The sequence below is a fragment of the Nelumbo nucifera genome, chromosome 1 (assembly GCF_055504915.1).
Source record: "Nelumbo nucifera cultivar China Antique chromosome 1, China Antique-T2T, whole genome shotgun sequence".
In the NCBI taxonomy this organism is placed as follows: Eukaryota; Viridiplantae; Streptophyta; class Magnoliopsida; order Proteales; family Nelumbonaceae; genus Nelumbo; species Nelumbo nucifera.
Genome location: NC_142649.1, coordinates 176,596,739 through 176,613,940, shown reverse-complemented (window position 1 = coordinate 176,613,940; position 17,202 = coordinate 176,596,739). Strand labels below are relative to the sequence as shown.

General features: G+C 36.1%; 1 protein-coding gene across 1 annotated transcript in view; it reads left to right on the top strand.

The window, feature by feature from the left end:
• LOC104587254 (protein EXPORTIN 1A) overlaps positions 1-17,202 on the top strand; it is a 33,250-nt gene that overhangs the window by 5,737 nt on the left and 10,311 nt on the right. Inside the window, exons 3-22 of the mRNA XM_010244788.2 lie at positions 3,662-3,754; positions 3,847-3,918; positions 4,301-4,408; positions 4,490-4,572; positions 7,722-7,860; positions 8,071-8,139; positions 8,560-8,637; positions 8,824-8,886; positions 9,001-9,045; positions 9,306-9,413; positions 9,505-9,603; positions 9,848-10,045; positions 10,388-10,447; positions 12,683-12,793; positions 13,391-13,488; positions 13,564-13,672; positions 15,755-15,820; positions 16,380-16,478; positions 16,592-16,672; positions 16,768-16,857. Of these exons, the coding sequence (XP_010243090.1) occupies positions 3,662-3,754; positions 3,847-3,918; positions 4,301-4,408; positions 4,490-4,572; positions 7,722-7,860; positions 8,071-8,139; positions 8,560-8,637; positions 8,824-8,886; positions 9,001-9,045; positions 9,306-9,413; positions 9,505-9,603; positions 9,848-10,045; positions 10,388-10,447; positions 12,683-12,793; positions 13,391-13,488; positions 13,564-13,672; positions 15,755-15,820; positions 16,380-16,478; positions 16,592-16,672; positions 16,768-16,857 (1,869 nt within the window). The remainder of the gene's footprint in view (positions 1-3,661; positions 3,755-3,846; positions 3,919-4,300; positions 4,409-4,489; positions 4,573-7,721; positions 7,861-8,070; positions 8,140-8,559; positions 8,638-8,823; positions 8,887-9,000; positions 9,046-9,305; positions 9,414-9,504; positions 9,604-9,847; positions 10,046-10,387; positions 10,448-12,682; positions 12,794-13,390; positions 13,489-13,563; positions 13,673-15,754; positions 15,821-16,379; positions 16,479-16,591; positions 16,673-16,767; positions 16,858-17,202) is intronic.

Here is a 17,202-nt window from a genome sequence, read left to right as displayed (position 1 = left end):
GCTAGGATAAGTGCATTTACCCAAGTAAATGGATTATTAAGACGCGAATGAGGCCTAAGTGTCTTTTAAAAATATCTTTTATTAGGATGAATGAATGAGCAACATTAGCAAATATGGGGTTTGTGGAGCCCTCCCCAGCTGCTAAGCATAAAAAAAGAAAAAATGTGCAATTTTTCAAAAGGTGCGAGCTTGGGCTGAAGCACAAGGTGCACCGGACATGCACCTACCCTAAAATGCACCTTGCCTAAGTGCGTAGGCACGCCTTTTAAACTACACAAAACAAAATAAAGGCTAAAGTATATATATATATGTATTGTATGTATATTATGAATAATATTTTTCTTACAGTTAAGAGATTAATATATGGCTATTATCCACATTTTGTTCAAGCTATGTTGGGAAAGTGGCAATGGAAATTTGGCATCAAAAGACATTTATCAAAAAAGGCTTAGAAAGAGATGCACTGTGGATGAAGTATGTGTATGGAAGTTTGAATGATAAACAGGGGAGATAAGATCGTCTTATTTGGGTTTATGTATGAAGGGTAGTATGATTTTTTTACAAAGTGTTAGGACAGTCCTCAATGGATTTAGTAGGAGATGGTTCTAGAATTAGATCTTGGGAAGATGAATGGTGTATTATTGGCTAGTTGTGTAATTTCTGTTCAAAATTATACAGGTTTTTGGAAAGAGAAATGTAGAATGCATCAATTTGCTAAACAAATTAGAGGAGCTGAAGGTCAATGTGTGGAATTGTGATTCATGGATGTGGAACCGTGGAGACAGTGTAAATGGCATTCATTTTATGAAGCACTCATCAGAGATCAGGTGGAAGATTCTTCTTTGAAGCTACTTTTAGATAATTCAATTCCTCCAAGAATGGAGACATTGCATGGTTGCCATCTGTGTATAGCATATTGACTACAAATCATCTAATGTCAAAGGGGCTTTGTTTTGTCAAAGATGTGAATGCTGTATAAAAATGATGAGGCAGATGTTGAAATTTCTTTTTCTATTAAAAATGGTGAAATCTCATTGCCTAAAACCCTAACATAACCCTCTTTTCTTTTGTTGAAATTCTTTTTTCTATTAAAAATGTTGGTCCTGATTGTAACTAGATGCAAACTTAAAATTTAAAAATCTAAAATAGATTCATGTTTCACTAGTCTATCTACTAGTTGTTGGTAATCAACCTTGTCTATGCTTAGTTGTTCTCGGCAATATATTGACCTTTTGTTTAGTGATACAGTTAATAGGGCTCTCAGCTGACTAGTTGGTCAACTAGTTTACACTTTGATAGTCATGGTACTGTTATCTTATAGCTGAATCATAGTAGAGCATGGGTGAGCATTAGGTTACACTTGGATCTGGGTGGAATTGGATGAGCAATTCTCACTGCATGCTATTGTCAATCCAATCTTATATATAATATTTAAACAAAATGATTGACAAGGTGGTACTTTGATTTTGCTGTAAAGGGTGTCTAGATGTGTGTTACCCTGATCCATTAAATGCTTGAATCTAATATATAAATTACACAGGTATGTTACTCTCTCTCTCTCTGCATTCTCTCTTCCTTTACATGAAATTCCACCCAGTGATTTAAAAGGCGTGCCTGGGCGCATAGGCGAGGCACATTTTAGGGTATGTGCCTTGCCCAGGTCCTAGGCGCACCCCTTGGTGCACCTTTTTAAAATTATGCGCTTTTTGCTTTTTTTTGAGTCCAACGGCTGGGTTAGGAGAACTTCCTATTTGCTAATATTGTTCATTCATTCATTCTAAATAAAATATCTTCTTAAAAGGCAATTAAAGTTATAAAATCATTGTTTTTATGTAAGAATTTAAGATCCTAACATGTATTTGCTCGGGCTTGCTTTGAGGGACGTGGCACAAAGGTGACTCATAGAATAAAAAATGCAATATGTTTTATATCACATTAGCTACTTGAAGTAATGCAAATGAGGAAAAAAAAAGAGATTGTAGGTTTTACATGCTTGAAAATGCTTTATATGTTTGCTTTTATTTTTAAATTTTCATTTGAATACGTTTTACATGTTATGTTTATGTATTTTAATTTTAGATAATAGGTTTTTTAAAACATTTAATTTAAAATTTAAGTTTATATCTTTTATTAACATTATGTTTATTGTTTTTTGATTTTTTAATTTTTTTGGCAATTTTTGAATTTTCTGACATTTTCTAATTTTTTTACTTTTTTTACTTTTTTTTTGTATTTTTGCACCTTGCTTCAAAAAGGCGCGCGGCTTGCCTTGTGCCTTGCACTTCAGGTGCAAATTGGCCCTTGCGCTTTTTTTTTTGTGCCTTGTGCTTTTAAAACACTGATTCCACCATTTTGGTTTCTCTATCTCTCTCTACATTGTTTGCTTTAGAAGTTATTGGGTTTTAACCCTCCAATTCTGCAGGGTGCTGTATTTGATAATTGATAGTTCCTTAGTGGGAATTGTCTTACCATTTACCATCTCCTGTTTGTTTGCCTTTTGTATTTGGGAGTGTTTTTTCTCACTCTTTGTTGTAGGTGCACACTTCCACGAGATGTGGTTGAATTGTTTTCTCCATCTGCATGAGGTATGAAGGGTGGATCATGCGGAGATGTTTGTAGGATTGTTTCTATTTGGATGGTTTAAGAAGAAAGAAGTGGAAGGGTCTTCAATGAGAAGAGTTGTTCCAAGGAAGCAATATTTGAGCACATCAAAGTTAAGGTAGTTCATTGGCTGAAGATGGTGGATAATCTTGCCCCATTCTTAGTGTATGACATACTTAGAGGTTGGAGTGTGGTAGCAATCTCATCTGCTAAGAAATTAAGGTATCAAAGGAAGTGGGAACCGCCTTCAAGAAATCACTTAAAATTTAATTTTAATGGATGCAGCTTCGGCAAATGGTGTCCGCCAGGACCAGGAATAATGGGTGTGTTTAGAGATGCATTTGGATGGATTTTAGCTTTGTTCTCAGCCTGCTTGATAGCGGTTACTCAATAAGAGCAGAATTACTTGCTGCCCTGCAAGGATTGAGGTTGGAAAAGATGACGAATTTCAGAAATTCTATGGTAGAAGGGGGATTCTAAAGTAGTGGTGTGCTGGTTGATGAATAGAACACAGCAATGTGGCAATTCAGACATGTCAATAAGGAGATTAATTGGCTGACAAGATAGTTAGTGGCAAATTTTCAATGGGTGCAAATGTCCTCAAATGCCATGGCTGATGCTTTGGCTAAACAAAGGGTACAAAGAGAACAATTTGGGCTAAAATGTAACATTACTAATTGTTTGGCACGGGCACTTGTTTTGACCTATTGGCAAGGCCCAGAAATTGTATATACATGTTTTTTGTTTAACTCAGCAATAAAAATTTTGTTATCTATCAAAAAGAAAATTTTGATGATTCCATGGAGGGGCTAGATATTTGGAATCCTCAAAGATGATCCAAGCACAACCATGTAAGTACAGCTAGTTCTGTACCATGTCCTTGCACACTTAAAGGATATAGGTGAATGTTTTGCATATTTAATCTTGGTTTTCATGGCAAATGTTAGACTTTCTTTGATAAAGTAAAATCTTCCCATGTTCAACACAAAAATTGGGGAAAATGCACCATTTATTTTTGTTCGTATTATATGAGGTGCTGATGATTTTGAATATATTATAGGTTCTAGAAGGTGTCATCAAGTACAGGTGGAATGCTTTGCCTGTTGAACAACGAGATGGAATGAAAAATTACATTTCAGAAGTCATTGTGCAGGTATGTGTGATACTTTTTTTTGAATTATTTGTAAATGACATGCTGTTTTAACTTATTGCCATTGCTTCTGTTGCTTTGATAATTGATTATAGCTTTCAAGTAATGAAGCATCTTTTCGGCGGGAAAGGCTTTATGTCAATAAACTCAATATCATATTGGTCCAGGTAGTAAACATTCTCTATTAGTGTTGCTCATCTTCACGTCTTACTTTTTTTTTACTTTATGTTGCCCAATTGGTTGAATTATGAGTAGGGTTCAAGTATGCTGATCATGGTTAATTCTATTATCTTATTTTCATGGGGAAATCTTCATTCATATTCTAAGCTTATCCTTTGTAATGCTTCCTCCATTTTTTCTACATCTTTTATTATGTCCTGCCTTTTGTTTTCCTTGTACATCTGATTCAATCTACTTATCTTTCTACAAGACTTCTTTTCTGCATTCACAATCGTTTAGCTTTGATATTTCTTCAAATTTTCTGGTCTCTTCTACATCACTTTACTCAAAAATTGGTTATTGTTATTATATGTGATTTTGAGAATACAGATTCTGAAACATGAGTGGCCAGCAAGATGGCGAAGTTTTATTCCTGATCTTGTTTCAGCAGCAAAAACTAGTGAAACAATATGTGAAAACTGCATGGCTATATTGAAGGTAACCTCCTACGCTCTCTCTTTTTTGTACTGAGATCTAATCTACTGCTTTTGGAGGGTAACGGGTGCTATTACTTAACAGCTTCTCAGCGAAGAGGTTTTTGATTTTTCAAGAGGGGAAATGACTCAGCAGAAGATTAAGGAGCTTAAACAGTCACTTAATAGGTAAACATGTAGTGTGCTGACACTTGTTTTTTGGTTAATCCTGTTAAAGCATTGCCAATACTTTTTGATAGGTTATAAGTCATTAACCTTGGTTAATGTTTCCTCTGGTAACTAAAATTGGGAGGGGGTGTAGTTAGTTGTGCTCATATAATCTTTTATTTTCTTGTGAATGGTCTTTTTGATTGATAACCAAAAAACATTATTGATTATTAAAAGAATAGGTATGCCTTGCACATCTGTTTGGTAGATCAGAGTCATCGGATCAATCTGTTGACCCCAGTACAGCTGATTTCTGTGGATTCCTTGCCTATCTTGTGAATGTTTGATCCATATCCTTGCACAAGCTTAGTTTGGAATTTAGCAGAATTTTATCTCTCCAGAAATGGATACAGGGTCTAGTTCCATTTGTTACTTTAGTGGTGCAACGTGGGCAGGCTTGGGTGGAGAATTTGTTAAAATTTGAATGGGCCTGGCAAGAAGGCGTGCAGGCCCAGAAAAACATACAAAATATTAACCTATGGCTGCCCAACTCCCTGCACTTGCATTGGTTGATCTTCATGAAAACTTTTACAGCACCTGTCTTTTTCCCTCTTTCCACCTCTACCCCTCCTCTGGTTCTTTTAAAGCTTCTCTTCTGCTTGGATTCCACCTCATTGCCAAGGATGCCATCTTCTTTCTTTTTTACTACCTCTGCCTCTTTCATTACTTTGTGTTCTGCACCTTCACATTATAATCCATATAACTGACTTAAAATCTCCTTGGCATTTGCCTTCCCTTTACAATAAACCGATTGACTTGCTCAGTGGTACACAATGTTTTAAAAGTGCAAGGCACAAAAAAGGCGCAGGGGTCAATTTGCGCTGAGGCACACACCTTTTTGAAGCAAGTCGCAAAAATACAAAAAAATGCTAAAAAATAAAAAAAGTCAGAAAATTAAAAAAATGCCAAAAAATTAAAAAAGATATTAAACATAATATTAATAAAAATATAAACTTCAATTAAAATTAAAAAACCTATTATCTAAAATTAAAATACATAAACATAAGATGAAAAACATATTCAAATGAGAATTTAAAAATAAAATCAAACATATAAAACATTTTAAAGCATTAAGTCCTCTAATCTCTTTTTTCACTCAATTGCATTACTTCAAGTAGCTAATGTAATGTAAAACATATTACATTCCTGATTCTACAAGCCACCTTTGCTCATTCATTCATCCTAATAAAATGTCTTCTTAAAAAGCAATTAAAATTATAAAATCATTACTTTTTGTGTGAAAACTAAGAACTTAAGACTTAACGTGGGCTTGTTTGGGCTTGCCTCGAGGGGCGTGGCACGGGGGTCCAGCGGTTAGACCTGTTCATGGGCCGGGCCGGGTCGGGCTCGGGCCGGGTCGGGCTCGGGCCGGGTCGGGCTCGGGCCGGGCTTTTACTGTGTATTAACAAATTTTTTTAAGGCCCGAGCCCGAGCTCGGCCCGACCATCGGGCCTACAATTTGGGCCCGAGCCCGGCCCTCATAAAAAGCCTGAAGCCCGAGCCCGGAATTTAGCCTATACTATTATTATTATTAATGTTGAAGCAACTAAATAAAGAGAGAGATAGATTGAAATTATAAAGAAAAGAATAAAAAATATATATATATATATATTAAATTATAAATATATATTTTAATAAATATTATATTATTTATATATTTTATATAATATATAAAATACATATTATATATTTTATAAAATATATAATACTGAGTCGGGCCGGGCCGGGCCGGGCTTTTTTGACAAATCCCGAGCCCGGCCCGAAACACAGTCGGGCTTACTGTGTTAAGCCCGAGGTCAGGCCCGCGGGCCTAATTATATGACCAAGCCCGGTCGGGCCGTCGGGCTACCTGGCCCATGAACATGTCTACCATTGGTGGAGCCCCGGGTCCAGCTGCTACGTTCAAAAAAAGCAAAAAAGCGTCAAATTTTCAAAAGGCGCACGCCTAGGCTGAGGCGCAAGCCGCATCAGGAAAACCAACCTGATGGAAACATTCTATAAGGTCTTCTGATGGGAGTGGAAAGTTCTTCATCTATGATCTCAAACTCCTTATGATTAGGAAAACCACTATAGTGCTACTAATCTCTTTGATAATATGCTTCTCACTCACCTTTCATGCCACCACACCAGCAACATTTTTTTGATCAATAACAAGATTTCATTAGGGGTATTATGAAAAGAAATACACGGGCAGGGGAGATAAACTTTCTTACTCTCCATATTATAATTTATTTACCTATTACAATTGAGCCCAGAACATATTACCCCTTCCCATCCCTTGCTTTGCTAACACATCGGCAAACCCATTCGCCGTTCTATTTACCAAATTAAACTTCACCTCCATATTTTGTGTCAAGCACTTGAACCTTTTCTTTTCATTGTTAAAAACCCAAAACAAAACCTTTTTCTTCCTTCTGCAGCCACACCAACAACATTGCTAAAGATAAAATGTCCTTATAAATTTGAGTGAGAGCGCTTGTTCTCCTATAAGTTTCAATGATTAAATGATAAAATTTTCTACTAGTTTCTTAATAATTAGAAAATTGTTTTGCTAGTAATTAAAATCCTGCACTGATGGTTCTGTGGCTTCTGCCCATCTCAGAATGGCTTCCTAGGTATAGTGTTACTTCAATGTGCTGCAAATTGGGTGAATAAATGGGAACATCGACAAACCTGTTCCATGCAAAACCGTGAAATTGTTTCACCTTCTTTTCCCCAAAAGTTAAGGATTTTGAAGTGTTTTTCCCCAATAGTAGCAGACAGAATAAGCAGCCTTCTTGGGAATTGGCTTACCACTATTCCACTAATCCAGTTTCCTGCTATTAGGGTTACCTAAATACAAATGTTTTCTAAAAGGCTTTGAAAAACTGTTTGCTTTAAGAAGTTCAAAAAGCTTTCTATATCTGTATCTGGTTTGCCATGAAATCACCTTTCCATTTATCTGCAACTGTTGCTTTTGCATGGATTTTTGATTTTATATTTGTACAAATACTTTGGTTGGTGCATTTATGGATATACTACGTTATCACTGCAATCAAGTGTTATACTTATCTTTGCTTGCTTCCTATTTTTACTATAGCTTACTAAAAATTTGTTGGTCTTATTTACAGTGAGTTTCAACTTATTCATGAGTTATGCTTGTATGTACTATCGGCATCACAAAGGACTGAGCTCATACGGGCAACACTTGCAACATTGCATGCTTTTCTTTCATGGATTCCTCTGGGATATATTTTTGAATCTCCACTGGTATGCACATTAATCCGAATTTATTTAGTTGCATTGTTCTTATGGCATTATGTACATGCATTTTGCGTACGTTTAGTTTAATATCTTTTGTGTTAAGAAATGCTTCTGACAATTTCTCTTCATTTTAATAAATTTCTTAGAAAAATCAATATTTTTCTTTTGAGTTCTATATACTAGTCTAAGACATTCCTTATTGTTTTTTTTTGATAGCTGGAAAAACTCCTTAATTTCTTTCCGGTGGCATCATATAGGAATCTTACTCTCCAGTGTTTGATAGAGGTATGCATTTATCTTTCTTTTATATAGATTTTTTTGATCATTAACTGTGAAATTTCATTAGATTAGAAAAATAATATAGTACAGTGAGTAAAACCAAAGGGAAGATAGTGAGAGGTAAAACAACTTATCTCTCCCCTTAGATACACCCTTCCCTTACAATTGTTGCCCATAACAGAACTTGTCATTCCACCCCTTGTTTTGCTAGAGAATCAGCAAAGGAGTTGGCGCTATGCTTGCACCAGATAGAAACTACCTTATCCCTTGTTAGCCATCTGAATTTTTTCTTTTCATTATTGTAAACCCACATCTTCATCTCAGCACTGTGCAGCCAATTTACAACCAGTTGTGAATCCCCTTCTTCTACTTTATTTATCTTTCTTCAGAATGCTGTAGCATTATGTCATGTCTTGGTGTTCACAGGTCGCAGCCCTTCAATTTGGAGACTTCTATGATGCACAGTATGTTAAAATGTATGAGTTTTTTATGGTGCAATTACAGGTAAGTTAACTGGTACCTGCTACCTGGAGTAATCAAAATCTAAACATGGATGTACTAAATGCAAACATTTCTTCTTTATACTTATGCTGGAAATCACACTACTTTCTTGTGTTATTATTTCATTCTATATTGGTTTGTTGGTTCCCTTTACTATTTTTCAACTCTGGAGTTTTTTTTTGTTCCCAGACAATTCTTCCACTTGGAACAAACATTCCAGATGCTTATGCTCACGGTTCCAGTGAGGAGCAGGTGAACCTCTTGATTTGTAGAATTTCTGCCAGATGTGATGTGAGGCCTTATTACTTTTCTATCCACCTGTCTCTAACAGTGCCCTTTCATTTTTTTTTGGATTTTTTCCTTCAGGCATTTATTCAGAACCTGGCATTGTTTTTCACTTCATTTTACAAGGCAAGCTTCTTAGTCTTTTGGCTTAAATTACTCCCATGGGGTGGTTTTACTCTACTGCTTAAGGAACTCTTTGAATTGGGTTTTATGTTACAATGTTTCGAGAGATTTCCTTTTTGTTCATATGTCCTGAAGAATTGGTTGCCTTGTGTGGCACCTTTTTTACTTGAAAAGATATCCTTTTTGCTTTTTGTTCATTCTGGTCTTGTCTGGTTATTTGGAAGATTAAAAGGCTTGCTAATAACATCTTTCTTTTTGTGAAGGCACATATTCGAGTGCTTGAAGCCACTCCAGATAATAGATCTGCACTTCTAATGGGTCTTGAATATCTAATTGGCATTTCATATGTTGATGATACAGAGGTTTTTAAGGTATGATCATTGTCATGTACTTGGCTTTGTTTACAACTAACCATAATTTCAATGTAATTGATCTATACTTGCTTGTGATATGATTCCACAGGTCTGCTTGGACTATTGGAACTCTCTGGTCTTGGAGTTGTTTGAGGCACATCATAATTTAGATAATCCTGCAGCTACTGCAAACATGATGGGGCTTCAGGTATTATAATTGCGATATGATGTTTGTGTGCTAATTGCAATGTATTATTATGTGTATATTATATATTAATGTTGCATGTATATAATTGTGATGCATATTATGTATACATTATACATATTAAAATATGATGATATATGTAGTTTGCTATGGTTCATTTAATATGTTATGTATACATACTCATGGGCTTTTGCTGGAGAACTGGTAGCTGAATCATTACTCTGTTGATTTCTTACTGAATCTGCAGATGCCATTTACTTCTGGTATGCCTGATGGGTCACAACTTATGCAACGGAGACAGCTTTATGCCATACCGATGTCAAAGTTGAGAATGCTGATGATTTGTCGTATGGCCAAGCCTGAAGAGGTTTTGATTGTTGAGGATGAAAATGGGAATATTGTGCGTGAAACTATGAAAGACAATGATGTTCTTGTTCAATATAAGGTTTGTGCGTTTTTGGACAATGTAGTCAGTTTCACTTCATCTAAACCTGAAGAAGAAACTCTTCTGTTACATAGACATGCAAGTATATTGTATGTATGCACAAGGTAGTGGATATGGAATTTAATATAAAAAACTAAAATTATCTGAGATGGATATTTACCCTTTGAAGTGTCTAAAAGTAAATGTTAAAACACTCTAGACTATTACGGGCATTTTTTTAAATAGTTGAAGTGCTACTTGCAGTAACACTTTACAGTTTTAATAGCTTTTTTGTTTGGTATCTCCTTTTATATGTATTTATTTCTTGTACTTGCATATGTTGGCGATGTCCTGGTGTTGCAGATCATGAGGGAAACACTGATATATTTGACACATCTTGATCACGAGGATACTGAGCAACAGGTATGTATTTATCATGATCTGTTATTTTTTTTGTTCAAAAGAATTGTACCTCCTTTGCACAAAAACAATCCTCTTGTGGTTTGTATGCATCTCATAGCATTTTTATATTGCTCTTGTAAAGAAAAGTATCTATTCATTTTAGAAATAAGCACATAGTTTTTTCACTTTTCATGTTGACCCTTGCCAGTTTTTTAGAGAATGCCAATATTGTTGCATGACATAGTGATGGGAGGAGACAATTGGAAAATGAATATTGGATAAATGAGACAATGCATTTATAGAAATACATGCCATAAGAAGTGAATTGGTTCAAGTAGAAGGCTTTAGGGAAGTACAAAGAAAAGCTGATCTGAAGTAAAATATGATTTGTGGACTTCAAGTTGATAGGAATTATGTCTCTTAATAGAGCACAATGGTAGGGCAGGGTTTGTATAGATGACCTCAAGTAATTAGGATTGAAGTTGAGTATGCATTATTAGATGTCTTTTCAAAACATGGTTTTCTTTCTTTCTTTTCACACTATAATATTTTTAGGTTTTCTTTTTTTTTTTCTAAAGACAACACTAAGGACTGCTGATAGAAAATACTGTTGGGTTGTGCAATGAGCTTTAGGTGTAGTGTGATATTTATAGAGTGGAATCTACATGGTTTAGTTGGGAAAATAAGTTAGAATGGGGAAGTAGACCTTTAAGTTTGTTATGTATTATGCACCCTAACTTATCAATTCAAGTATACAATGAAAGTATACTTTGGGTTAGAATTCACTCTTGGGTTGTAGTGAACAGAAATTTTGCAGATATTCCATACAACTCTTTTTTGAGTTGTATTCCCAGTTTCATGCTGTGTAGGGTGGGGGTGTTTTTTCTTTAACAATGAATTACCCTTTCACCAAAAAAAAAATACACAGTGGAAGTTCTGGGTTTACTCAAAATGTAGTATTGACATTATCCAGGCTAGAAAAATAGTATTTCTCAGCATACCTTTATCTTTCAAATGTTAAGGTAAGATATGGTTTCGTGATATTTTAATGTGACATGTAAAATTCCTTTTTGATAACCATCATACCATAACTGATTTTTATGACTCAATTCTCTAGACGTGTTATACCCTAGAATTTATTAGAGTGCATGGTTTGGATATTAGATTTAAAGTTGACACTTTTAGGCGTTCGGCAAACTGTCATGCGACAATTTAATTATGCCTAGGCCTTTAGATATTTCTTTTGTGCGGATTGGTTTAATTATTTCATCATTTAGATGTATTTAATTTCTATAGCTCAATACATTGGAGGAGTATCTTTTTCTTTTGTATATGATGGTGCTTGATCTGGTAGCTCCTTGTTGGAAAGATAGCTTGGACGTCGGCTGGTTGAGTTGTAGGAGAACAGTCAGAGTACCCAGGGTGGGCACTTTGATGCTTAAGTTAGTGAAGAGTGTCTGGATACTAGGACACCTTTATATAGGACACCTTAAGCAAGAGAACAGTTAGAGTACCCGGGGTGCTAACTCGCATGTACCTTCTTTGATCACTGGGACACCTTTACATAGGCGTAGGTTGTTGCGGACTTCACGTAGTGCTTCTAAGATCTCTGGGAGGACGCGGCTTAATGGTCTGCCTCATTTGGAGGTGGTTTCATGATTGGAGATGATTTTTGCATGAAGCGATAGAGGTCGGCTCCGTCAATGAGGCGACTTGATTCCGAAGGATTTAGAGACGATAACCAACACGTAATGGAGGTCGGCCACCATGTCATGCAGGTCACCACTTGGGCCTCAATCAGGTCGGTGAGACCTCGATGGGAGGTTGCCCTTCATGCCGAGGTCTATAGCTTGGTCCTAAGGTGGCTGGCTTGATCCCGATGAGGTTTCTATAGGTCGGCCATGGCGAGGTGGTGACGAAGAGCTCTCAGTGTGCGAGGCGCATCCGATGTGGTTCCGAGGAGGTCTCTATCATTTTGGCTAAGGCAAGTCATCGCCTACATGGTGCTGGGGTGCCATGAGATGGTTATGGGCTGCCACGTGGTGCGATGTCACTGGAGGGCCAAATCACCCCTCGTTAGTATACAATAGGGAGACAAAATTATTTTTGCCACTATTTACTGTGGTCATTACGATTGATTAACTTCCTAGATTCTTGTTTGTTTTGATTCACATGGAAATTCATAGTTGCTAATATTTGCATCAATAAAGCAGTTGTTGTACAAAAGTTTTTTGATACTCTTGTTGGTAACCACAGATGTTGAAGAAGTTAAGTAAACAGCTGAATGGCGAGGAGTGGACGTGGAATAACTTAAACACATTATGCTGGGCAATAGGATCTATATCTGGGTCCATGATGGAGGAGCAGGTATGCCATTTTCTGGATCAAGACCGAGTTCTCATTAAAAAAAATAGGGGCTTATCCACTTCTAAACCACATGCGTTCACCCAAATGGCCTATGACTGGTGAACAGATCATAGGTGTTTGCTGGATTCCTATCAGTTGATATATAGCTCATGCATTAGGAAGACTTGCTCATTTTTGAAGGATCTTGTTCTGCAACTTTTATATCTGTAAGGTTGCAACCCGATAACTTTGAAGTCCTATATTACTTATTTTCAGTAAGAAATGACAAAGATGGGTGTAACACTATTATTTTATTTACTGTTCCCAGTGAAGAGTGATTGTTCTCTTCTTAAATGAGATATATCTGTCAATTATTTTTAGCAGAACACTTAACCAACCTGGTTATGAAACTTTATGTTTTTTCATATGCATATATTTATACATATTCTATACTTAGAAAAAATCTTGCATACACAATACATTTATGCGCATATGTATACAAATACATATGAAATAGATATTGGTTTTTATTCATAAAAAAAATAGATATTGGTTTTGATCCCATATCCCATTGTATGCCTACCACTATATAACTCTCTTTATATTACAATTTGGCAGGAAAATAGATTCCTAGTGATGGTCATTCGTGATCTGTTGAACTTGTGTGAATTTACCAAAGGAAAAGATAACAAGGCTGTCATTGCAAGCAACATTATGTAAGAATTTCTCTTCTGAAAGTGTTTGTTTATTAGTTTTTCGTTGTTGTAATAATTGTTGGCTTGGTTTGGCAGGTATGTAGTTGGACAATATCCAAAGTTTCTAAGAGCCCATTGGAAGTTCTTGAAAACTGTTGTTAACAAGTTGTTTGAATTCATGCATGAAACACACCCAGGAGTTCAGGTCACAGTTTCTGTTCACATTCCTTTCTCATGTTGCCTATATTTGATACAACTGCAAATAACAAGCTACCGATTTATTTTCTTGATGGTTGATTCAAGTTCCATGGTGAAACTATTTTATTTTCTGTTTTTTTATTGATCAACAAATAGAAAATAATTTTTATGATAGATATCAACAAATAGAAAAAGAAGCAAACATCATCATCATCATCATTATTATTATTGTTGTTGTTGTTGTTGTTATTATTATTATTATTATTATTTGCAAACAGAATGCTTAAGGGGTTAGTAAGGACTGATAATGGCAAACTGCATGTTGCATGTGTGATCTTCTTCATAAATTAATGGGTGTTAATGCCATTGGCAAATGCAATATGTACTACATAGGAAGCAGATAAACAGAAAAAGAAGCAAACATTATTAATAAAGAAAGAAAAGGAAAAAAATAAAACAATATGAGATTATGAGAAAAATTGTGATAAGATAAGTAGAATAGTCACTCATACTCTCAATTAGAGCATTTACTCTCTTGAATCCTTTTTCCTCTCATCCATATGAATGCTGCATGCTTTGTGCCATCCCATCTAGCCAAATGATAGATGATAGAATCATGGGGGATAGATATGAGATTAGCTATGATTTTTTTTGATCATTAGACTAGCTATGAATTATGGACAAAAGGATAAAATCTAGAAATTTGCATTTATAACATTCTTAGAAGCTAAGTTCATCTAATTTCTAAACCTTGATCGGTAGTATTCACAAATTAATTGCAAAGGTGCTAGCGTAAAGAATCAAGATCATGGAATATATCATTTCTTGGAGCCATGGGGCGTTTATTAAGGGGAGGCAGATGTTGGATGTGGTGCTAATTGCAAATAAGCTGATTGACTCCCAAGTGAGGTGTGGGAGAGGGAGGTGTTGGATATGGAGAAGGCTTATGACAATAGAAACTAGGAAAATTGTTGGACAGTGTGTTTTTTAGGCTTTCATCCATCCCTTTGATAGTATTGGGCAGTCTTTTTCTTGTTAAGGAGGTTTGGAGTAAGCTATTCCTCCTAGGATTGGAGGAAGTTTTATTGGAAAGAATAGATACCTATGACTTACTGCAGGGAAAAAAGACTTAATTGGCACTTATCCCCCACTGGTGCCTTTCTTTGTAAGGCTAATGGTGAGACTTGCTATCACTTATTAATCTTCTGCCCTTGTTTTCTTCTATTCGGGAACAGTTTCTCTTCTCTTTTGGGTGTAGGTGGAATCCCCCGTTAAATGCACAAAGCTTGATTGCTTCTTCCTTTGATAGTAGGCCTAAGAAAAGGGGAAGAATTATATGGAGGCATACAAGAGCTGCTGTTTGTTGGACGGTTTGGAAAGAAAGGAATCTAAGAATCTTTTCAGAAAAGGAGAGAAGTAGAGAAGCAATTCTTGAAGTCATTACTATTAGAGTGGTCCATTGGGTGAAGTCCTTGAACATCTTTGAGGATATCTATACTGATGATTTGATTAGAAAGTGGGGGGAAGTGGCTGATTCAGGCCCTCTTAAGTTTTTCATTAACCCACTGTTCTCTCCTCCAATTTGTGGGAGGCGTTTTCTGAAATGAAGAAGGAAAAATAATTACTCTCTATTCAGTCCCAATTGGTGTAGGTGATTCTTTAAGAGCTGAGATTCTGGCTGTGGTGGAAGGTGTACACAGAGCAAAGGAACTGAACATCAGAAAGCTGATTATGGAAGGTGTTTCAAAGCTGGTGGTAGGCTGGCTGCAGAAGGAGGAAGATGGCTGGTGGAGCTCTATGTTAATGAAAGGAGATTTAAGTGTATGACACAAGGTATGGAAGTAAGATTATAGTGGGGGGAAAAGAAGTGCTAATTCCTTTGCTGGTAGTCTATCCCATTTCTTTGTAGTCTGAATGAGTTCAACATATTGCTTCTTTACTGCAAATAGCTCTTTAATGAAGGTAGAAGTGCATCAATGGTTTTGATCATGAATGCATGGGCATAGTTTACTTATATATAGCTGCAGTTGGTTTATATCATGCCTTCATGCTCTATAATGTCATATTTATATAGTGTTTCTCTTTTCAGGATATGGCCTGTGATACATTCCTAAAAATTGTTCAGAAATGCAAGCGCAAATTTGTTGTTCTACAGGTAAGTTTTGTTTTCTTTCTTTCACATTCTGCAGTGGGTTCTGTTATTGTGAAATCTTGGTTTCTCTTATCTCACAAGCATGTTTGTTCTCTCTTGTTTTGTTGGAACACTCTCAAGAATAGAAAACATGTGTCAATTAGGTCATTCCTCGCACTTGTATGAATTTATGCAAGGTTAAATGAATGCTGCTTTTAGGAAGCAGTGCTGGAGCCTCAGTTTGAGCATTAGTTGCACTAACTTCTTTAATATGTAAAACAGTGTTTTGAGACCCATACTAGGGTCGAATGGAGAAGAGCACATTCCCAGTTGAAACTCTGATTCAACTGGTATGAATCCCAGTTCTCTGATTTTCACTGAACTGGAACTGGAAAGGGGCCTGGTTCCTGTTGAATATAGGCGAGCTGTTAGCTCTATTTCAAAATATATATGTGCAATAAATGATTTAATGAATTCAACTCTTGTTCTTGCATCTTTAAAATTTGTGATGCCTTGAAATTGCCTGTAGTACTATGCAAGTGGTGTTTTTTGTACTCTGATGTGGTTGCTTTTTCGATTGCAGGTTGGGGAAAATGAACCTTTTGTTTCTGAACTTTTAACAGGCCTTCCCACAACTGTTGCTGATCTTGAGCCCCACCAGATCCATACATTTTATGAATCTGTATGTTGTGATGTTTATTCTTCAAGTAACTGGAACTAGTTAGTATACAATTTTTTTTACAACTAAACTAGTTTGGTTTGATTTCTGTGTTGTGACTTTTTTTGCGTTCACAGGTTGGTCATATGATTCAAGCTGAATCGGATCCCCAGAAGAGGGATGAGTATTTACAGAGGTTGATGGAACTTCCAAATAGGGTGTGTTTTGATTTGCCTTATTTTCTGATGTTGTGATTAAGTTCAATCTTAAAATTTCCGTAGTTTTTATCTTACATGCACATCTTGTTCTCCAGAAATGGGCAGAAATTATAGGACAGGCACGCCAGAGTGTGGATTTTCTTAAGGATCAAGATGTTATCAGGACTGTACTAAACATTCTGCAGGTATTTCTTTCTTGAGAGAATGTTATCAAACCCACAAGCAAAATCAAACCGGATGATGCCAATGCCACTAGGAAAACCAAACTATTACCTCTTAAACAAATGTTTGAAGCTAACAAGCCACTAATCAAGCCTGTAACTTCCCCTTACAGTAAAAATGCAGTTGTGCTATTGATGATAGATGTAAGAAGTACAACTTGTTGGGTGACCAAACTAAGCCAATGGAACCTAAGGCTCGTAAGAAAGGCCAACACTTATAACTTGATGATGGTGCACTGTAAAAAAGCTTGGTTGCAGCCAAGGATCAAAATATTTATACAATACACCCCATATTGTATGAGACATATT